Genomic DNA, 23,055 nt, shown 5'->3' with positions numbered 1-23,055 from the left:
GTTCTGTGTCTGGGGGGCTTCTGTTGTCTGGGTCGTTAGTGTCCATGGGTCTGCTCAGACTGGGGGCTCTTGGCTGGACCAGGTGACTGTGCTCCCATCTCAGAAAACACGCAGTCTCAGTACTGTCTTGGTGTCAACAGTTCCACTGGCTGGAGGGCAGTGGGGTGTGGGCGGGCCCACAGCAGGGGTGATCCCAAGAGCGGCTCAGCAGTAACCCCTAGTCCGCCAGCTTTGCCCAGGACTCTCCATCGTGGCAGGAAATTGTGTTTCCCCTTATCTGGGCGTCTGCGGGTGGGAAGAGAAAGCCAGGGCGCAGAGCCATTAGGTAACTTGCCCACAGTTTCACGACAATGCAGCCAGGATTCTAACTCGGTTTGTCTCCAGGGCTTCTGATCTCAACGGCGGATCAAGGCAGCCTCTCCGGTTCACTGGTCCGCGATAATTTGTAAACGTGGATTTCCTAGAATCTTCACCTGGGGAGAAAGTCATTCATTGCAATGATCTCATTATTTACAAGGGGAAACTGAGGCTCTGAGAGGTGGGGTGATATGTTGAGAGTCCTGCAGCCAAGCTGAGGGAGGCCCAGGACTAACTGAGGCATCTTACTTTCAGGCTCGGCTCCCATTGGGGGCTTCAGGCTCTCTGCTGCTGCCCCATAGGTGAACCCCTAGACTTGGAACCATCATTGGCTCCGGGTCTGGGCCTTCCTTTGCTTGTGGTTGATGGAGAAGGGACTGTGGGGGAGGTTAGAACTTGAGAGGTGGCTGGAGGAGAGCCAGGATGCCCAGGGTGCCCAGAAAGGGGACCGTCTGTGATTTGGCGGTTGACATGCGTGTTCACGGGCACCTTACCTGTTGCAGTGTGTGGATCTGGGCCCCCTGGGGGCCGGGGGGGATGCAAAGAAAGCAGGAATCAGGTGCTGGCCTCGAGGAGCTGACAGGGGGCGCCTCGCGCTCAGTCCTAGATCTCTGTGGCTGACATCCCTCTGGCTCCGAGGTCTAACACCTGACACTAGATCTGGACGGGGAGCAGCAGCTGAGGCTTCCGCCTTCGGGGCGAGGACCTGGAGTCTGCGAGGGCTGGGCTGGCGTCCGGATCTGCTCCGCAAGCCAGGCGACCTTGGACAAGGAGACTCTTCATTCGTTCGTTCAGTGAATATTGAGTGTGTACTATGGACTGGGGAATGTGCTTGGTGCTGAGCAGTGAACAAGACAAAGTTCCCATTCTTGTGGGCAGACAGACAGACAGACAATGACTGAATGGGGGAATGCAGAATGAATGATTGCATGTCACATGGTGCTGAGTGTTAAGATGAGTACGATAGGGGGACAGTGAGTTCTTGGGGTATGGGCTGTTGGAGTAGTTGGCCCAGGAAGTCCTCCTCGCTTCTTGAGAAACCCAAATGAGGTGGGAATGGGAGCCATTTGGCTCTCTGGGGAAGAGCAGTCCAGGTGGAGGGAACAAAGGTGCAAAGGCCATGGGGCAGGAGCGTTATTGGCTGAAATTCTCTGAACTGCAGTTTTCCTGTCTGAGAAACGGGGATAATAGCTTCCAGCTCATGGGGTCACTGTGCTTGTCATGTAGTAAGTGCTCAATAAATAGTAGCAGTCATTGTTCCTATTCGTGGATTCATGGGTGGCTGAGGCTCTCTGTGCTGTGTGAATTTGAGCCAAGGGCTTTCCCTCTCTGGGTCTGTTTTCCCAAAGTTTAAGTTGCAGAATGGGAGTGGTTGACTTACTTAGATGATCTCAGCTGGGCCCTGTGCCATCACCCAGGTCCACTTCCAGAGCCATCCGTGGGGGATTTGCTCAGACTCTATCCTGGGAGCCTCATGGAGGGCCAGGCATTGTCACTTTACAGATGAGGAGATCGAGGCTCAGAGGGTGAAGGACTTGGCCAAGGTCTTGTGGCTTCTGAGAGGCGGGGTAGGATGCAGCGGCCAGAGCCTTCACTCTTGCCCCAGAACGTAGCTGTTTAAAGAGTGGGTTCCAGAGTCTTCTGAGCGTGGAGGAGGCCAGACCCGTGAAACCCTGGGCATGCAAGGCTGCTTCTCCACGCTGCCCCCCCCAAGGGACGTCCACAGGGCCATGCCCCAGCTGTCCTCTCCCCCCCTCCTCTCCAGCCTCCCTGCCCCCCCTTTCCTGCTTCCTGCAGCCCCTCCACTGCCTCCTCCCGGCCGCCCACTTGTTTTCTTCCTGGAGCTGAAAGCCACGCTGCTCAGGGCCGGGAAGGCAGTACCTGCTCTCGGGTGCTCCGTGCCACGTTCCCACCTGTGTGTGAGACGAGGCCACTCTCATTTCTCATGCAACAACAATTCCTAGAGCAGCTCCTCTGTGCCCAGCCCTGGGGCTAACACGTAGCCCAAACACACCCCCAAAAGCGACACTGATGGAGGCCCTTCCGCCTGCACGGTATGTGAACTACATGTGACTCCCCTACTGACTCTTCGAGGTGGGGTTGATTCTACCTGTTTTCCAGATGTATAAATCGAGGCTTCGACAGTCAAAGCCGTTTGCCCGGAGACCTTCCGAGGTCTCGTCAGACTTAAACCCGCATAGCTGACAACTCTTCTCTGCTTCCTGCCTCTGCGCCTTTAACTTCCTAAGATTCCGCCGTCTCCTCCGCGATGGGGGTGTTCCCTGGCGCTGGGGTGTCAGGCGTGGGTGGAAGGAACCCTCCTCCCTTCAGCCAAACAGCCCTGTGGTCTCGCAATACCCCCGGGGGCCCTGAAAGTCCCCTTGACTCTGGTCCAGCCGCCATGGCCAGCGAACGGGCCAGGTCTGCGTGGAGAGGATTTAACACGTGCAGAATAGGATTTCATATCCCCGAGTCCCTGTGGCTGTGTCTCTGCCTCTGCTGGGCCTCGGGGTCCACGGTGCCCTCGGCCCCCACACTCCCTGAGTGCTCTTTAGGGCCAGCCCCCTGTTACCAGCGCCCCCGAGCCCTCGATCTGCTGGATGGGTCGGGGGCTCCTTCTGTGAATGGCTTTGCTCCTGTCAAAGCTCTGGGCTGGGCGATTTCTAGGCACTTATTAACCAGAGGGAATGTTGGGAGAATGAGCTGAAGTCCCTCGTGCCAGAAACAGCTGGCATCATCTCTGGCAGGGCTGCTGCTGATTCTGCTGCAGCCCATCTTTCTCCAGCGTGCAAAACCTCTGGCCCTTGCGCACGGCCTCCTCGGTGCCAGGTTTGGAAGGAGGGTGTGTGGGAGTCTTTTGCTGATGGGAGCCGAGAAAGAGACAGTGGAGATCAGAGCACATCAGGGCTGCAGGCACATGAGTGATGAGCTGGCCCAGCCTCTTTGTCAGATAAGCAGATATAGCTCAGAGAGGCCAGTAACTTGCCCGAGGTCACACAGCAAGTCGGTGGCAGAGTCAGGACTCGAACCCAGGACCCTTGCTTGCTAGTACGGGGTGCTCTCCACGTCACCCCTCTTCTCTCTGTGCTCACTCTTCAGCCTGCAAAGGAAAGGTGAGTCTCTAGCTCTCACCTCCTCACATTGCCTGCTAGAAAGAGAAATGTTTTGTGGTTTCGTGAGGAGGGGTCCAGATAGAAGCTGTCACTAACTTGCTGGAGCTGAAGGGGTTTCTCCTGGGCTGTCCTGGCTTGTTTGGGGCACGGCACAGTGACACTCACAGTGGGGACGGAGCCACACCTCCCAGACAAGGGGCTCTCAGGGGGGCTGGGAAGACGCTGCTGTGAATTGTCCTGTCGGGCGCTCTGTGAACTTACGGTCAGGCCCTCTGAATGCCTGGCAGGACCGGCCACCGCTCACAGCTTCTCCCGTGGCCTCCGGCCAGGCCTGCCAAGGCTGGTCTTATGCAGTGACTCAGGCGGGCAGACCCTAAGCTCAGAGCTGGAAAGGCCCAGCCCTGGCTCCAGCTCCCTATGTGTGTGGCTCGGGGACAATTGGGACTTGCCCAAGGCCACATGCCCACCCAGCGTGGGACAGGCTTCCAAAACCGTGCCTTTTGACTTCAAGTTCAAGGCTCTTTCCACTTCTCAGATGGGGGGAGCAGGGAGCAAAGTGGTTTCCAGTTGGGGAAACTGAGGCCAAAACAGATGAATGTTCTTAGCTGTGGCGATGCTGTGAGCTGGGGTTGTGGTCCCCAGTGTCCCAGACTTGAGCTGGAGCCGTCCCAGGGCTGTTGGTGACCCCGGCATCCTGGTGAGGACTCTGCCTCCTCTCTCCTCCTTGTCGCCTGAGGTGACTCTTCTTCCTGGGTTCCCACGTGGATTTCAAAAGGACGGGGTAAAAATGTGCCCAGCATTGTGAGAAGAAGGTACTGGGGACCTCAAGGGGTCTCTCTGTGTCAGCACGCTTGGAGTGCACACGTCTTCTAGAAAAGAATACAGGCTGCTTCAAGTGCAGCAGGAAGGATGCGGGTTAGACGTGTGCAGAAACTTCCCGACTTTGGAGAGTTTAAACATTGTAAAAAGGTCTCCAAGATCCTTCTGCAGGCTCTTCCTGGAGTTTATTAAGTATTCGCACTGTTGGTACCAACCCTAACTAGCGGGTGATGGCGTGTTAGGGTTACCAGGGGCTGGATTACAAACATCTCACCTCTATTCAGCCCAGTTCTGCCAGGTGGGCAGGACTGACGGTTTTGCAGGCCAGGGAGCTGAGCCTTTGAAACAGCAGGACTTCTGGTCTGGGAGGCTGCAGTGTTCCCTGTGCCTACATCCCACCTTCTGGAGTAGATGGTTGGGGCAGACCCTGCCTGGAGGCAGGGAGGGAATGGGATAACCCTCAGAGGCCTCCCTGGCCCTCGGCATCCTGCCGTGAATGTGTGACGAGGACCGTCCCTGTCTTCCCGTCTATTGCTCTGAATTGCTGTAGCCAGGAGAGAATGTGGAGCCTGGTTCTGCCTCCCCCCCGGGCCTTGTTCTGCTCCGAGTACGAGGCGTCCAGTTCCCCAGGGAGGCCTGACCTGGGGAAGTGGGGAAACCACGTGGCTGGGGCCGCGGCAGGGCGCCGAGCTCATTCCTTGGGCCTCAGGCCAGCCTGCTGCAGCCGGGAGCTGGGGCCTGCGGGGGAAGGTCGGCCTGCTGGCCGGGCTGGGGATGCGTGTCATGCACGAGCGGGCGCGGCCAGACGCAGGGAAGCCAGCAGGGTGGAAGTGGGGCTGCATGTCCAGCTCGGTGACTGCTCTCCGAGATCCAGAGGGGCCGAGCTCAGGGGCCCTGGGGCGAGTGTTGGGAATGGGCTGTGTGGCTCAGGAGTGGGGAGGTGAGGCAGGCCGGTGGGGCGAGGGGGCCTTGGGCGTGTTCTGAGCCTCAGTCTCCCCGTTGGTGCAATGAGATGCTGACTGTCAGGGACACCTAGGGTCTTTCCGTCTTAGACCATCTGTGATTGCTCCAAACAAAGGTTTGTTCCAGCTCTTTTAAAACTCCTGTCTTTTTTTCTCAACCATTGCACTCTTAACTACAAACCCTAGATTCCTAGAAGTCATCTACTTGACTCCTCTGAAGGAAAGGAGACTGAAGATGAAGACGGGGGCTGGGTACATCAGGCGACCAAGCACGTACAAGCAGGGCCAGTCCTCAGCATCAGTAATGCCGTTCCCTCTTGTGCATGAGACCACAGGCTCTGGTCCATTCTGTGCATTCAGTGTGCAGTCATGGCTAAGAAAACAGGCTCTGGAGTCAGACTGCCTGGGTTCAAGTCCCCGCTCTGCTAGTCCATAGCTGTGTGACTTTGGACAAGTAATCTAACCTCTCTGGACCTCAGTTTCCTCATCTCTAAAATGGGGCCAAGAATGGGACCCGTGTCGTTGGGCTGTTAGAGTCTGCTGTTGCTGTCGTTGTTATATCCCACATCATCACCTACGGCTATACATGGGCCACATTTTGTCTGCAGAAGTGCCTCTCTTTGGGATTTGACCATTCTGACAGTCTTTCCCTTGCTTATACCTCAGAGACATGCCCTGACACTCCTGCTGCCTCCAGGGGCCAGCAAGGGCTCGCCCTCCATGTGACCCCTCACTTCATCCTCTCGGTACTCCCCACTGTACAGCAGAGAAAACTGAGGCTCAGAGAGGCCGGCGGGTGGTGGAGCCAGGACTGGCATTGGGTCGCCCAGGTTCCAAAGCCTCGTGGGGGAAGCTGGCCCGGGCGCTGGTCTGAGAGGTATCCTTGAGCCAGCCTGGAGTGGCCTCTGAGTGCAGGCCCATGGGTTCGAGAGCTGCCTGGTGGCTGCTGGGTGTGGATATCCTGGGGGATACTGTCAAGGTGTCCATTTTGCCCCAGGCTGAGTGGCGTTCCTGCGCCTAGGGGAAGAGGGGCCTAGGGTGGCTCATCTTGGGCCAAGCTGAAAGGCTTCTTAGACATCAGCCCCCCCTCCCAGCCTGGGCAGAGGGTCAAATGAGGGTCTGCCTAAGGTCACACAGCCAGCCTGGAGGCGAGCCAGGGCGAGTCTCGGGCTGTCTCTAGACACCGGACTTGGAGAGCAGAGTACAGACTTCCTGAGTCCTGCCCCTTGTGGGCCATGAGGCGTCGGCCAGATGCCCAGCTGGACAGCATCCCCTTTGTCCCTGAGAGGGATTGTCTTCCTCTCCCGCCAGGCCCCCAACCCCAGCCTCCAAAGGCAGAGACGGGAACTCAACGCCTTCAGAAGGCTCCCTCGACCACAGCCCGGCCTGTGGTGTCTCCTGTCCCAGGAGGTGAGAGGGATCCACCTTACGGCAGGACACGGGGGGGCTGGACTCGGGGGAGGCTGGAGTCTGCCAGGGGAGACCCCAAGGACGTGGGAAGAGGAATCTTAGATAGGGTCAGATGTACCCCGACAAAGACGTGATTTAGGGGTGGGCCTGTGCGTGCGCACACGTGCGTGCACACACACACACACACACACACACACTCCTCTTCCACACTCTGAGACCAGTCGGGCGCACAGTCGAGCAGCTTCTGCATGCCAGAGTTGCGCATGCACAGCTCATATGAACTTGGTAGAGTCCAGAGAGGTGGGACCTGGACTCAGCTGTGCCACACACTTGCTTTGGGGCTTTGGCCAAGTGACATTCCTCTCTGAGCCTCAATTTCCCCATCTGTCGCATGACACAACCTTCCCCTCAAGAATGGTTGCCAAAGGCAAGTGAAGTTGCCCAGCTTGGTCTGGATCTCTTTATAGTCGTGCGCCACACGACGACATTTTGGTCAAAGACAGAGGCGTATGTGACGGTGGTCCCATCAGATTAATACAGACAGCCTAGGTGTGTAGTAGGCTGTACCGCCTAGGTGTGTGTAAGGACACTCTGTGATGTTCACACAATGACGAAATCGCCTAATGATTTCTCAGAACACATCCCCGTCGCTGAGCGACGCGTGACCAGAATATGTCCTCATCTCCTCCTTTGGGCGTCTGGATGATGCCACACCTCCTATAGGGTCAGTGTCAACCTCTGCCCTTCTCCTCCAAGAGGGCTTCCACAGAGGACGGATTTGAGGGGAGTAGGATTGTCCTGGTGCTCTGGTGGTTAAGATTCGGTGCTGTGTTGCCGCTGCGGCCCGGGGTTTGTTTCCTGGTCGGGGAACCACGCCACTTGTGTGCCGTTGTCATACTGCGGTGGCTGCATGTTGCTGTGATGCTGAAAGCTATGCCACCAGGATTTCAAGGACCGGCAGGGTCACCCGTGGTGGACAGGTTTCAGTGGAGCTTCCAGACTAGGACAGATGAGGAAGAAGGGCCTTTGGAAGAAGGTCCGAAAAATTAGCCTTGAAAACCCTGTGAACAGCAGCAGAGCATCGTCTGATAGAGCGCCGGAAGGTGAGAGGAGGGCACAGAAAGACTGGACAGGGGTCCGCTCTGCTGTCCACAGGGCAGCTAGGAGTTGGAATCCCCTTGACGGCACCATCAGCAACAAAGCGTTGCAGGCCAGGGCAAGGCTACAGGCCTGGACGCACACGCATTTCAAGGTCTCTGCTCAGCCAGTATAGACTTCGTAATTGGTTTTGGTTTTGTTTTTCAGTTTAATCTCCTCACTGGATTCCCCCGGTAGCGTCAGAAACCAGAAACACAGTTATCCTCCATGTGGAATCGTTACTGTTTGAACAGCTCAGGCCTCCACTTGGTCAGAAAAAAAATGTGCTTGTTTTTTATTAAATTTCCCTGGAAAAACAATGATTTGAATTCAAGGAGGGGAGGAGAACAGGTTTCCCCAAATTCCAAGCTCGAGGACTTTCTTTTCCTTTTGAAGTAGGATGGAGTCGTCTCCCCCTCCCACGGCCCCCGAGGCATCCCCACAGCTGATGTTTTTCCAGCTGCCTGTCTCCCCAGAGAGTCTGGAATGGGGTCAAGGAGAGGTGAGAGGGCCAGACCGGTGGCCTGGCCTCGCTGCGAGCTGCTGAGACTCACCTGTGGCTGCGGTGCTGGTGGTCACTAGTGGCGTGACCTTGTGTGACCTTGACTCTCACCCTTTCAGAGCCTCACTTTCTGTCTCTGTAAAATGGGGATCGTGACTCTACAGGGTGGCTTTGGAAGAGCATGTCACAAACATAGAAAGTCTGAGCTGGAAGATGCCTCAGACGCCCTCCCTTCTTTGACCAGTGGGGAAACTGGGGCCCATGGGGGAAAAGGATACTCTTTTTTCGTGTGTGTGAGGAAGATAGCCCTGAGCTAACATCCATGCCAGTCCTCCTCTTTTTGCTGAGGAAGACTGGCCCTGGGCTAACATCCATGCCCATCTTCCTCCACTTTATATGGGACACCGCCACAGCATGGCTTGACAAGCGGTGCGTCGGTGTGCACCCGGGATCCGAACCCGGGCTGCCAGCAGCGGAGCGCGCACATAACCGCTACGCCACCGGGCCGGCCGCGGAAAAGGATACTCTTAAAACTCTCAGCAAGTCAGCGACCTGTCTGGGCCTAGGCCATCTTCCTGACCCCACACTCCACTGGCACCAGCTGTCAGATTGGGGGGTTGGCGTTTCCATGCTGGGAAACCGGGTACCAGATCCTTTTCAGAGACTCTGAGCAGAGAAGAGGGCTCCCTGGCCGTGGGCCCCGCCGCAGTAGCCAGTCCTTGAGAAGTTCTTTATGTGGGGTGTTTGTTGAGGAGGGCACGGGGGGACCCGGGACCCCACTGCCTGCCCAGGTCCCGGAGTCAAGGAGTGAGCCTGCATGGACGTGTCCTTGTGTCCCCCCTGGGGTTGGATCAAGGCCACCCCGCAGGTATAGACACTAATCTGCAGATGTTTCTTCTCTCTCATGCCCTCAGGGGTTTCCCGGAGACTTTGGGGAAAGAGGCCCTCCTGGACTGGACGGAAACCCCGTAAGTATTTTAAGTTTTTGGAGAGATTGAGAGCAAACACTGCAGCTTTCAGGAACCCAAGCTTTGGGCCCAGACAGATGTGGGTCAAATCCCAGCCCTGCCACCTCTTAGCTGAGTGCCCTTGGGCAAATAGCATGCCCTCTCTGAACCCCAGGCTCCTGTCTGCTGTGGATGCCCTGTGGCCCCCTAGGAGAGCCCTCCAGCCCACTAAACCCCTGTTCCCAAAGCCCCAGGCTGTGCCCCATCCCCAAAGACTTCACAAGATCCATAAGTCACTCCCCACTGGGGAAGCCAGGGCTGCCGCCATCTTACATAGCATGCGAAATGTTGATGGGAGGGCACTGGCCTGGGGAGCAGATGGTCTGCAGGCCTGCATGGAGAGAAGAGCTGAGTGCGACAGAAATCTCCAGCACAGGCGTGTTTACAGAGTTTGTAAATAGTCGGAGGCCCATCAAGGGGCCAGGTCAGCCTGCCCTGGGGAGCTGAGCCCGCCTTGCCCTTCCTGTCCCAGGCCCAGGCCACGGCGGAAGAGGAAGCTTGTTCTCCGCTCGGGGGTGCAGACACCGTCCAGAGCTCTCTGGGACACCGGCCATGTCCCCATCTCTCCTTGGGGCTCCCTGCCTGAGCAGCTGTGCCCAGCTGTGCCCTCTGCGGAGGCGGCTGCTGGATCCATAATCGGTCCCTGATTATGTGCTAATTTCAATTCCGCAAATGCTCCCTGGGGCTGACCCCCGGGCTCCACTGGGGGCTGAAGCCCTGGGTTCGAATCTTGGGGCACTGCTTGCCAGGCGTGGAAGCCGGGACAAATCAGTTCACCTCTCTGAATCTCAGTTTCCTTATCTCTAAATCGGGGGATCAGAATGCGGCACAGTTGTGTGTATGAAATGAGGTAGGGGCAGGGAAGTGTTTGGTCCATGACACGCGTGTGCTGGACGGAGTGGTTATACATAGGAATTAATAACCAGGTACGTTTCCTGCCCTCCAGGAGCTCACGGCTGTCTCCCTAGCCCGTCACACAAGGCAGAGTGAGATGGCGGGATCGAAGAGGTCCCAGGGCTGTGGAGGAGGGAGAGAGGAGCAGGGAAGACTCCTGGGGACGGTGACGTTGGAATTGGGATGAGGAGAAGGGTGAGGGACATTCCAGGTGGAGGGAAGAGCCGGCAAAGGATGAAGGGGAGAAATCAGGGCCTTTCCTTCAGCAGACCAGTTACTGGATCAACCATTATAATATGTGATGTCACCCTGGAAGTCCCCTTGGGGAGAGGCTTGGGTGTCTGTATACTCATGGCCTACAAGAGCAGAAACGGGACCTGATGTGTGGTCCCAGCTCTGCCACAAAGTTGCTGAGTGACCTTGGACAAGTCGCTTCCCCTTCCTGAGCCTCCCAAGGCTGCTTCTCACCTCCACCCTTTCTTGGTGGCTGTAGTAATGACAGCCACCCATCTGGGCAGCCCTGGGATTGCACAGATGAAGGAAGACGAACCCCCTGTAGGACGTGGGCAATTCTTGTTGATAATCGCCATTGCTAGGCACCTGTTTTTTTCGTGTGTGTGAATGAGGAAGACTTGCCCTGAGCTAACCTCTGTTGCCAATCCTCCTCTTTTTGCTGAGCTGGGCTGACATCCGTGCCCATCTTCCTCCACTTTATATGGGACGCTGCCACAGCATGGCCTGACAAGCGGTGCGTCAGTGCGCACCCGGGATCCAGACCCGCGAACCCTGGGCCGCCGCAGTGGAGCGCGTGCACTTAACCTCTATGCTACTGGGCCGGCCCCCGCTAGGGCCCTGTTTTTATTCATGCCTTTGTGTTTTGAACTTGACCCAAACCCCTCTACCTGTCTTTTCTGGGATTGAAGTTCCATTTTTAGAGATGAGGAGACGGAAACTCGCCCCCTGCCACACACGGCCACGTCTCCTGACTCCCAGCAAGAGCTCTCTCCAGCATCTCAGAGGCCCTGGGAGGCAGAAACCTGAGAGCCTCTTTCTGGTGGAGGGGGGTTCTGAAGGCCCCGAGCATCTCCTGGCTGAGAGAGGGAGGGAGGCCGGCCTGGTGGCTCTCAGCTTGGAGCCCACCCCACTGTGTTATTTCCTTGCGCTCGACCTTGGGCAAATCGCTTAACCCCTCAAGCCTCAGTTTCTCCGTCTATCAATGGAGACTGAGATCTTCCCTGCACGTCTTTCTTACCAAGCTCGGGACTCCCTCATCCGTTCTCACGGACAGTTGGAGGATACTGGATGTGGAAACCCAGCCTCCCCTGCTACAGATGGCAGAGTGGGGAGGGTCTCGTCCAAACTGCAGGCCGGGATCAGGAGAGTCCCTGGTCGGGCACAGGGAGTGGTCAGCTCTCAAGGATTCCACCAGGTGCCGGCATGGAGGAGGGCGTGGACGGAGTGGTCCTGGAGGGAGACAGGGCAAGTAACGCTGTGATCTCTCTGTTTGCAGGGAGAACTGGGCCTGCCAGGGCCCCCGGGAGTGCCCGGCCTCATTGTAAGTACACAGGTGCCTGGGGAGGGGGAGGGCCGGGGGGCAGGGTATGGGGAGCAGGTGACAGGTCCTGCTGAAAAGGCCCCTCTCTCACCAAACCCCAGGAGGAGCTGGGGGAGCAGGACAGACCAGTCTGGGGAGGGAGCTGAGGGAGGAAAGCCCTGCTGTGTGGCCTCAGGTGGATCACCTACCCTCTCTGAGCCCCTTCTTCATTGGTTAAATGCGGATGGGCACTTGGGGCATGAGGCTGCCACTGTCCTTTCACATCTGCTGCCTGTCTATCACTCTGCAAGGAGGTCCTGGCAGGTGATAGCGTGCCCATTTGACAGGGGAGGTGCTTCAGGTCCAGAGGAAGGAAGTGCCCGGCAGAGTTGCTGAGGCTCTGGGCCACGCTGGGCGATTTTCTCCATCCTTCTCTTCAAAGCACTGACTTTGGAGCCAGACCACCTGAGTTCAAGTCACAGCTCTGCCACATCCTGGCTGTGTGGCCTGCGCCAAGTCACTTACCCTCTCTGAGCCTTAGTTACCCATCTGTAAGACAGGGATGGTATTAGAATGCTCTTGGGGTGGTTGTGAGGATTAAATGAGGCGTTGCATTTACAGTCCTTGGCACAGAGTCTAGCACTCTGGAAAATATCATTATATTAATTATTGTTATTACCTCCTGACGTGCCCGGGATGAGAGAGGCTTGTACGCAGGGAGGTGGGAGGCAGTCTGATCTCTGACTCTATCTGGATTGGGGTAGGCCGTGTGGAGTGGCTCTGTTCGTCAAAAACCGGGGCCCCTACTGGGCCTTCAGAGGGTGAGCCTTGAGCTTGGGCCCAGCCCCAAGGGCCAATGAGAGGTCCGAGCCTGGGAAATGACTCTAGGAGCTTTCCCGAGGGCCTGGTGCCCCCTCTGCTCTGTCCTTGGGTCATTCCTCATGGGGTTTGAGTCTGGGGGCCATGGAGGGACACAGGGAGAATGTTCCCTAGGTTGACAAATGGGCCTCCAGCTTTGGCCACTCCAGCAACCGTTCCGAGAAATTCTGTTAGCGGGAGGCTGCAGAAGGCCCTGGGGAGAGGAGAGAGCCCAGAGGCCCCCCGGGGACTATCTGCTCCTGCTCAGGTGGATGGAGCAGGATCTGGGTGAAGTGGGGTGGAGAGTCGGATTAACCTGCGTCCCAATCCTGGCCTCTCCTTCTTCTGGCTCTGTGGTCTCTGTTATGGCCTCACTTCCCTGAGCCTCCCGGGCCCTCTCTATAAAATGGGGTCATTGTGCCCACTCTTGTTAGGACCACGACACACACAGTCCAGTCTGGTCCAGTGGCTAAGAGGGCGGCTCCTGGAATCAGATGCCTGGTACCACTCATTTAATCACAATTCTGAGGAAATTTCTAAACTCCCCTCTGCCTTAATTTCTCCATCTATAAGTGGGGATAATATTAGTACCTAACTTGGAGGATGGGTGTGAGGATTTAAAGTGTTAGTATGTATAAAGTGCCTAGTGCATAGTAAGTACTCAGGAAGTGCTAGTTATAATAACAGTGGTTGTTGGTGATGATGATGATGATGATGATTTCACAGACACACGTAAGATACGTTGTGCTTGGTAGCAGCTGTCTAGGTGGCTACACTGAGAAAGATTTCAAAGTCACATTGGAACTTAGCAGAAGAGGGTGCTGCAATTGATTAGTGATGTCTGCCTTGGCTCGGGATGAGGAAGTGGCAACATGAGTCACACATTTGTCATCGCTGATGTCCCTTGCCAAGCACCTTCTTTGGCACCAGGCACTGACCTAGATGTTTTGGAAAAAGAAATATCTGCAATGAGAGTTAGAGAGCTGAGTTCCTGGGGACTTCCGAAGTCTTCTGGTCCAGCCTCCTCTAGGCTCAGCCAGAGTCCTGTCTGGAGCATCTTGGTCATATGGTCGTTAAATTCCAATGTGAACACCCTGGTGTTGGAGGCTCCCTCCCGTGGGAGCCCAGTCCGTTTTCACAGTGCTCTCATTGTGCAAGGTTTTCCTGTGGATTAAGCCCAAGTTGTCTCCCTGCCCCTGGGAGAGGATGTTTGAGATGTAAAGATGGTTGTTGTCTGTTCTTCCCAAGCTCCTTCTTCAGGCTAAATGCTGCCAGTCCCTAAAGCTTTTCTGAAGGGATGTTTACATATCCTGGCTGTCATCCTTGGCGCATGTTATTATTTGTCATTGTCTCTGCGTCCGCTAGGTTGGGTCCTGAGAGAGCTGAGAATATCGCATGGCCGAATACACGCGGATTCTGGAGACTCAGACTATCCATCACAGCCCTCGGTGCTCCTGACTCTTTGCAAAGCCCTTCACACCTATGCTCCCCTTTGCTTTCCACACTGGGGGTGGCCAGATAAAACACAAAATGCCCAGTGAAATTTGAATGTTGGATGCAATATTTAGAACACATTTCTACTAAAATATCATTCGTTGTTTATCTGACATTCAGATTTGAACTTGGCATCCTGTATTTTTATTTGCTCAGTCTGGCAACCCTATTCACAATATCTCTTAGGAGAATTCCATTTGGCAGATGGGAAAACTGAGGCCCCTGGGCAAGGTCACACAGATGGCGGGAGAGGATGGAGGCTTGATCAGAGGCCGTGTCTCTTAACCCCTGGTCCAGGGCACTCCTCTCCCTGCTTGCCTTCTGAAGGGCCTGAGCTGGGGGTGAGCCCCCCGCTTTCCTGCATTTCTTGAAGCCTGCGCCCTGCCGCGATGCCCTTGTCTGAAGAGTGGATCCGTTCCTCCTTGTGCTTTTCTCTTGCCCTGTGTCTTTGTCTGGCCACTTTCAGCCTCGCTTCCCGCCGTTTTGAAATTCCCTTTGCTGCCAAGGTGACATTCCCTATCTCCTTGTGCGTGGGGGGGTCACACGGCTGGCCCTGAGCCCTCAAGTCACGACTGCTCCCAAGCCAGTGCCCTCTGCCGCCCCAGACAGCCACTGCAGCCCTGGATTTTTGGGAACAGCAGCTTCTGTGCCTGGGGAAGAATTTGCCTCCCTGAAAGTTGGAGAGGAAAGGAATTTTCTACCCGGGAGTTAAAGAGGAAAAGGGATTATGAGTCACCTATGGTTTTCCAGAGGATGTGGGTTTTTAGCTGAGCAAATGGGAATTCCACATATTGATTATCATTTTAGCGGCGATTCACATTTATTCAATGCCTTCTGTCTAGTCAGCTGGAGCAATTTGCATGCAGAGTGAAGCCTAAACTTCCCCTGTCCCCTGGGGTCCTTGTAGCCGGGAGGAAGGGCACGAGGGGACAGACTAACATTGACGGAGCGTCTGTCTGCTCTGCGTGCACTTGACACGCATTAGGCTCTGGGAGCCTTGAGATGCTGGAGGCGGCCGGGCAGCTGCAGCCTGGTCACCCAGATGGGGAGGCTGGGGCCCGAGGTCACCAGCTAGGCGCTTGCAACCCAGGTCTGCGTGACCCCCTGCAGCCTCTGAGGTGAGACTATCTCGAAACAGCCCCCTTTGAGTACTAGAAACCCTTTGGCCCTCAATAAGTGTGTGCCTGATTCCAGAAGCTGCTCAACAAAGGATTTCTGCCCTTTTCATTCTGAGTGACACAGAAGGAATTTTGGCTCCTCCATTTAATGAGACCCAAAGAGTATGCGATCTGGCCAAAGCCCAGCATGTGGGGTATAGTGGACATATTCTGTGGGGTATGGTGGACATATCCAGCATATTCTGTCACTAAATGATCGTCTGGCTTTTTCTCCTTGTCTATAAAGCAAGGTTACGAACCCCGCTGACATTTACCAGGCCCCGTGCTAAGCATTTAATGGTCACAGCAAGCCTCTGAGGGTAGGAAGTGGGATTATCATCGCACAGTAGAGGAAACCGAGGCTCAGAGAGGCTGAAGCACCTGCCCAAGGTCACACAGCCCATCAGCTGGACCTGGGCGTGTGTCCACAGCTCATGCTCTTCACGACTGCAGCATGCCACCCCGTCGGCTCAGCACGACTCTGTGCTGGATGGAGACAGCAGATGCATGAGAACGTGGAACGGAACGGGCGGTGCCAGGGGCTGCTCTGTGTGAGAGATGGTGCTGATTAAGACCACAGGAGCCACCCAGGCATTAAGCCATGTGAGCGCCTCCGCTGGGCCACGGGGCAGGTGGTAGCCACGTCAGCACACACATAAATGGTCATCGGCGTGGAAAGGGCTTTGAGCAAAACCCATGTCAGGCTGAGACCTGACAGCAGGGGCGGCGGAAGGACGAATGGCGTTAACAATGTGAGCACAGGTCAGAACACTCTGGCTGTCGGAAACAGTCTGCCCTGAAGGGTGGGCACTGGAAGCGCCCAGGTTTTCTTTAGGGGCCCTGGAAAACCCCCTGGCTTGTCAGAGGAGTGGAGCTCACGCCCATGTCTGAATCTGAAGCCTGTCCTCACACACTGTCACTTATTAGTGACAGCAATGATGAAAAGCATCCTTGAGTCTTTTATTGGAGTAAGCAGTCAATCAGGGCCAGCGAGCATGGACTGTGGGGCCAGACAGACAGACAGACCTGGGTTCTGGTCCTGCCTCTGGCCCCTCCTCGGTGCTTAATCTCGGGCAGGTGGCTGCACCTCCCTCTGAGCCTCGGTTTTCTCATCTGTAAAATGGAACGAAGCTAATAACGGTGCTGACCTCCCCCAACCTGGGCTCACCGTGAGCAGTTGGCGAGTGCCCGAGCCGCCGACACCACTCCTGGCACAGCGTCAAGGAGGATTTAATGAGACTTGGAAGTGTCGCACCTGGTGTCTGGCGCACAGTAGGAGCTTTTTCATTGGGGGCAGATGTGGTTGCTTGTGTTCTTCAGGGGAGCCAGTGAAATGAAGGGCAAAGTGTATAAAGCGCTGTCTGGGAGTTTAGCAAAAGTGGGAACAGGATCCAAATCAAGGGCATTACTCATTGTTCTTTCTTGTGGGGACACGACATTCTGTGTGTTGCTTGGCCAAGCCACCCGCGACGGTGTCTAGCGCGGAGCAGACTGGTACTCTGCTGGCTGTCCTGGGGGAAGGTGGCCTGGAATTTTCTCTGTTCCTCCCCCAAATGCTTTTATAGCCCAGTGTGGGGGTCCCGCCAACATGGGGAAGACTTGCCCTAAATGAGCTGCCACCTTCTCCCCGGGTGCCCTGCAGCCAGAGCCCCTTTCCACGGATTCCCTGCCCCTTGGGGCTGGATGCCCATGCTGGTCCCTGCCCCCCACCCCGCACAGACCCCTTTGGAGAGGCCTGCAGGGTGGTGAGTGTGGTGCTGCTGCTTCCCCCGCGGCCCCACACAGGCCTGTATGGGATTCGGTCCCCACACAACCAGCTGCCTTCAGGCCTGCAGCGGGGAAGAACGAGCCTGTGTTCCTGGAGCTGCTGGCTGGTCCCCTGCCCGCGCGCGGGCCCCAGTTGGAGCCGACTGCAGTGGCAGAGCCTCCTCTGTTTGTTTGAGCACCACGGGGAACTCTGGGCGGGCCACCCTCACTCCCTGCATCCAGGAAAAGAGAGGGGGAGAGGAGCGGCTGCCAGAGTGGCCGGCCGAGAGGCGGTTCTCCGAAGGGCTGGCTTCTCCTCCGACTCCAGCCTCTCCCGGCCAGGGATCCTGGCTTCTTCCCTCTCTTCTCTCCTTTCTCTCCAAAGATTACTTCAGAATTGCCTAGAAGCTCTGGAGACAGGCTGCCTGGTGTGAATCCCAGCTCTGCCCAGCTCTGCGATTTGCTCAGGCCCTAACCTCTCAGAGCCTCAGTTTCCTCATCTGTAAATGGGGCTAGTAGATCGAATCTCTAAGGGCTGTGGTGAGGAATAATTGGTTTGAGACATGTAAAGTCTTAGCATAATGCCTAGCAGTGGATGCTCTGTGCATTACTATCATTTCCTGTTAAATCAAGACTTTCTCAATGAGAAGATTACTTGATGGGAACTGAAGCCAGAAATTCTTAGCGAAGGCTCAGCTGGAAGGCTTGGTTTGACCCAATCAGGTGGGGATCCTGAGGTCCAGACAGGGGACGTGTTTGGCCCAAGACCACACAGCCGGTCCATGGCAGGGCCCTGGCCAGCCTCCAGTGTCTACCTCAGCTGGTCTAAGTCATGCTGGGGTGGGGTTTGAGGGTGAGAATCGGCATCTCCTCAGCCAGGCCACGCTGCCGTCTGTGAACTCTGCCCTTCCCTCCGTCTGTCTCCTTGGGGGCATTCCACTGCACAGGCCCCTTGGCCCTTCTGCGGAGGCAGACAGGAATGTGATTTTTCGTTGTCTGCCCGGCCTCCCTCCGAGACGTCTCCAGGCAGCTCAGACAGGAACCCGTCCTCGAGCCTGGCTACCTGGGGCAGCCTTTATTCCTCCACTGCTTCAGAGCACTTGCCGGGGGCCTCCATGGAGCCTGACTCAGGGACGTGGGAAACAGGCTCAGAGAGGTCAAGCACATTGACTGAGCTCACACGGCAGCCAGACACTTGGATCAGTCACAGAGGATGGAAAAGGGAAAGGAGAGAATGTTTTCAGGGGCTCCCTTTCTCTGGGCGTGGGCTTCACATTATGGCCGTGGCTGAGAGTGGTATGATAGGGGAGGACAGGAAGTGAGGAGATTTGAGGGAAAGAGAAAATCCAGTCGCTTCCGCACTCCACACCAGGATTTCTCACCTTGGCACTATTGACAGCTTGAGCTCGATAATGCTTTGCTGTGGGGGCTGGCCTGTGCGTTGTAGGGTGTTAGCAGCATGCCTGGCCTCCAGCCCCCAGAGGCCGGTAGCACCTATTCAGTTGCAACAACCAAAAACGCCTCCCAAGACTGCCAAGTACTCTACACATGTAAGTCCATTACTCCTCGACACAGCTCTAGGAGGTACGTAGTATTGCTAATCCCCATTTGGTAGACGGGGAAACTGAGGCACAGGAGGGTTAGCCCCCCAAATCACACAATGAGTGAGCAGCAGAGGGGACATGAGACTGAGGGTCTGCCTCCAATGGATGCAGAGGTGCTGCCTCCCGGCCTTTCCCGAGCCCTCAGCGCGGAGCGCCCTGTGGAGGGAACTTGGCTCTGCAGCGTTTAAGAACTCTGCTGTCCCCACCCTGACAGGCTGATCAGATCTGAAGCTGCATCTCCAAACTGTTGTCCAGCTGATCTTACCGTCCTACTGGGCCCATTGCCAGCCCTGGGGTGTCTGTGATTGACAGCCCCCTCCTTCCTTGCTGCCCTCCCAAGGAGATGCCGAGCTTCTGGGAAGCAGAAAGCACCTCCCCCTCGCTAAGCTAGGAGCCAAGGCCTCTGTGTATGCTTATTTAATGCTTATAGTAGCTCTCAGGGGAGGGATCATTGACCCTATTTTATATAGATAGGGAGATTGGGGTCCAAAGAAATCAAATGAAATGCCCCGAGTCCATTAGCTAGTATGGGATGTAAAGGATCTAATGTGGAATAGAAAGATCTAATTTCTAATATGAGATGGAAAGAAGTGGAGGGGGAGGGGCAGCAATCAAGACATGAACTTGAGAAACGACCTGTGTGAAATTTATCCCAGCGCTTCAGTGGATGTAAACAGAAAAAGGAACATTCCTAATTCCAGGAGCAGTCCAGTGGGGTTGTGTCCTCAGAAGCCCAGCCCGACGGACCTTGGGAACCGTCCCTCCCCGGCCAGCTCCTGTGGGCCGCCTCTCACAGCATCCTCTTCTCTTTCTCTTCCCAGGGCGACATGGGAGTGTTGGGTCCGATTGGCTACCCAGGACCCAAGGGCATGAAGGTAAACAGGGCCGTCCCCTATTCTGGTCCTCGTCCCAGCCGGGCACCCCCTGACCCATTGCAGCCCAGAAGGAAGGGTGCCCTGATGCAGTGTTGGGGGAGGGGAGGATGGGGGGACACTCAGAGGGGTGCCGGAGTGGAAGCTGGCAGGTCAGGAGCTCGGTTCTTCTCGGGCCTCAGAGCTGGTCCAATCTGTATGTCATTTATCCAGACATCTTTATTAGACAGCAGTCCCCAACTGAGCATGAGTCTGATACGATTCTGGACCTCCGGGCACTGAAAATCCGGTGGGGTCATCACCAGGGGCATAGAAACTGAGTTCGTGGGCAAACCATGAACTCAGTACATCCCTGAGCGGGATGGGCGTGCAGGAGAAAGATGGGCTAAGACTGCCAGGACCACAATCCGGGACTACCTCGTTTGGCCAACACGCATATGACACTGCTCGTTAAGCCCATCGCCCCATTAACACCCTTTTCCCCAGATTTGTCCAGAGTGCTGTGGTTCACAAGCAAACTGCCCCTTCTCATGCTCCTTCAGTCCACACCATTGCCCTGTGAGCCAGGGGTCACTGCCCCCTTGTACAGATGGGCAAATTGATCCCTGGGCTGAGGCATCTAGCACGGGGTCTCGCAGCAAATCAGTGGGTTTAAGCCAGGGCTCCTGACTCCAGGGGCTTCGAGCCTCTCTCACGGCTGGCCCGGCCTTTGTGTTGCAGGGACTGATGGGGAACATGGGGGAGCCCGGACTGAAAGGTGATAAGGTGATCTGAATACTCCCTTATTGCACTGTGTTATCTGCATGCGAACCCCCCTCCGCCTCGACGCTGCTGCTGATTTCTCGCCAGGTCCACTCCCCTGCACTCCTCCTGCCTCCCCTCTGGCCCCCTAAATCTGTGCTCCCCGGCTTTTTCTTTGTAACTCTGGGTGGGGCTCAGACAGATGGTTCTGGGGGCGTGCAGACCTCGGCGGGTAGAGCACGGGGCTGTTGAGGCACAGGTGGGGGATAAGGTGGGGCAGGTGTCTGAATTTGGAGAGCAGAGCTGAGGCCAGTGTCTGGGTTTTGAGACTGAAACCGCATAACCCAGAGGGTGGGGGTGGGGGATGGAGGAGGGAGCGATGCTGAGATGACGGGCCCAGAGACCTCGCCCAGGCACAGGAGGAAACAAATCCACATAAACCGCCTGCAGGGGAATTGGGAACCCAACCCCAGAGAGCGCTGGGTCTGAAAATGTAACAGGAAAGCCAGGGCAGGCCCCTGAGCCCCCGACCCGCCTTCCTCCCAGCTGCCACGGGGAGGCCACCCTTGCCATGTGTCCTGCACAGCCCTGCTATTGAGCTCTCACTGTCTGACCCTGGGCCAAAGCAGAGCTGGAGGTGGGTAGGTGGGCCCCTGGGGCCCAGAATGGGGCAGCAGGTGGCCTGGGCCACGCAGCATCTGAGTGACAGATATGGGGGAGGGGCAGTGCTCCTGGTAGTCTGCCCTGTGGCCATCTTCCTGCCCCCCCTCAGTCTCTTGACAAACCAGCTACCCCAGAGGGGCTGTGGGAGGGGTTTCGGGCAGCAACCAAGTTTCCATAAGCCTCAGTGGATGAGAGCCACTCAGCCGCTCCCGTGGCCAGGCTCCTCCGGCACCTGTCTTCAGATGATTCCGCTCCTCCTAAACCTGAGAATCAGGACGGGTGCCAGTGCTGGGTACCATCTGAGTGCTCTGTGGGGATTAACCCACCCATCCTCCAGCCCCCATGAGAGAGGAAGCTTGCCCGAGCCCACGCGCTGGTAAGTAGTGTCAGGATTTCAACCAGGCCCCTGGCTCCAGGGACCTCAACCACGAAGCAGAACTGAGGTCGGAAAGACACAGCTGAGACCCTTGGAGGTCACCTCCGCCAGTGCCTACATTTCACAGCCAGGGAAACAGACGATGCGTCAAAGGACATTCAATGATCTATCGGGCTGTTGGACTCTTAGAAAATTAGAACTGCTGGGCTGAAACCGGCATCCCCAGATTGTCTTACCCACCCCATCCATTGGCAACCAGGGGTACAGGACTAACCTCAATCCTCTCTCCATCTGTTTCCACCTCTTCCGTCTCCTACTGTCACCCGAGCCTCCAGCTGCAGCCCCTCTGCCTCCCCCACTCTGCTCCGCCCTCTGGTGCCGCCCTGCTGGCTGCTAAGCCTGCTCCTCCGTGGTCCTCCCTCTCCTGATGAAGCGGCTTCCTGTTGGAGGCGAGGGCTTCCCCACGGCTACCTGTTTACCCTGAGGTCTGAGCCATCAGCACACTGGAAATGTTGAAGTCATGGACGAGGGAGAAAGGAAGGGAGGGAAATGGCAGTGCAAGCAGCGAGCTTTTTATAGGCTCTTTGCAGAGCTGGCCTCCAGCTCACTGTTTCATCAGGAACATGGAAATAACTGTGTTACAGAGAACTCGCTGGCATGCTGACTGGTGGTGCCCGGGACATTGCGAGATGTGAAAGCTCTGGAAAAAAAAAAAGAGGAGGAGGAAATTATTTTCCTGCCCATAGTTTTCAGGAAAATCAAATAAGTTTCTGGAGTTAAAAAATGAAGAAAAGAAAAAGAAATCTCTTTTCTGCCCCTTTGGCTGGGGAGTGGGGTTCAGATCAGTCTCCCCCCCATTCCCCCTATCTCCTGGGCCCTCCCCTGGGATGACGGAACCATCCCTTCATGTTCTGTGGTCATCCTGCCTAGAATTCTAGATTTTCCATGACCCAGCCTGGCCTCTGTCCCACTTACAACCACTGGGCTGGCTCTCCCTGTGTGGAGGCGCATTCTGGAATGGAGACTCCCGCTCCAAGCCCAGCTTTCTCCAAATCCATTGTCCTGATTTCTTAGGTGCCTTTTAATCTTTTTTTTTTTACTCCCTCACTCCTCCCTCGGGCATTAAAAAAAAAAAAAAGTTTCTTGGTTCCTAAAACTCTGGGATGTTATACAGGATTTTCCAAATTGGAAAAACCAAAGTAAGTTTAAAAAAATTTTTCTTTTTTTAATTCTGGCTTTTGTTCTACCAAGGAAGTTATTCTGCTGGGTCGTGGCCTGAGCTGCATGCTGTGGGTTCTCTCAGATTCTCCATTCTTCCTGGGTTTTTCTCCCCATTTTCCAACTGCTCCCAGGGCTGTGAATGTTTGCAAGTCCTGGGGCCAACGGACAGTTGGTAATGTCCACCATGGAAAGCTGGAAATGATGAGGGCTGCGCGAGGGGGTTCCGGCTCTAAGGAGAAACCTCCCCCGATCTGGTTCCGTGATAGCTTGTTTACCAGGACGTGGCTGAAAACAGGGAGGGAGCAGAAGAGACCTCTGCCAGCCAGAATCAGTGTCACCAACCCTGTGCAATACGTCATCCTGGAAGAGGAACACTCAGACCTGACTCGAGGCCGGTTAACTCGCTGTTTACACATAATCTTAACAAGCCAGGCTATCTGCTTTCTCACGCTATCGCTGATTAAAAGCAGCTAATTAGAAGAAGACCGAAGCAGCTTGCTTTGAAACAGATCCTGAAGCAGATTGCTTTGAGATTGCGTAGAAACTCCCACAGAAGGAAGAAGTGACAGCTCACAGCCTGGTGGTGAA

The 23,055-nt window shown here is 55.9% G+C and overlaps 1 protein-coding gene across 8 annotated transcripts in view; it reads left to right on the top strand.

The window, feature by feature from the left end:
• COL27A1 (collagen type XXVII alpha 1 chain) overlaps positions 1–23,055 on the top strand; it is a 148,522-nt gene that overhangs the window by 51,575 nt on the left and 73,892 nt on the right. For all 8 annotated transcript variants that reach the window (XR_015548944.1, XM_087419227.1, XM_087419229.1 and 5 more), the window contains 4 exons: positions 9,215–9,268; positions 11,712–11,756; positions 19,416–19,469; positions 20,187–20,231. Coding sequence is in view for 7 of the 8 variants with exons in the window: in XM_087419227.1 (XP_087275353.1) it covers positions 9,215–9,268; positions 11,712–11,756; positions 19,416–19,469; positions 20,187–20,231 (198 nt within the window). In the remaining variant the exon portion in view is untranslated. The remainder of the gene's footprint in view (positions 1–9,214; positions 9,269–11,711; positions 11,757–19,415; positions 19,470–20,186; positions 20,232–23,055) is intronic.

The sequence above is a fragment of the Ceratotherium simum genome, chromosome 29 (genome assembly GCF_057802395.1).
Source record: "Ceratotherium simum simum isolate JZ-2026a chromosome 29, ASM5780239v1, whole genome shotgun sequence".
NCBI lineage: Eukaryota > Metazoa > Chordata > Mammalia > Perissodactyla > Rhinocerotidae > Ceratotherium > Ceratotherium simum.
The sequence above is the reverse complement of the archived record's forward strand: the minus strand, read 5'-3'. Positions and strand labels throughout refer to the sequence as shown.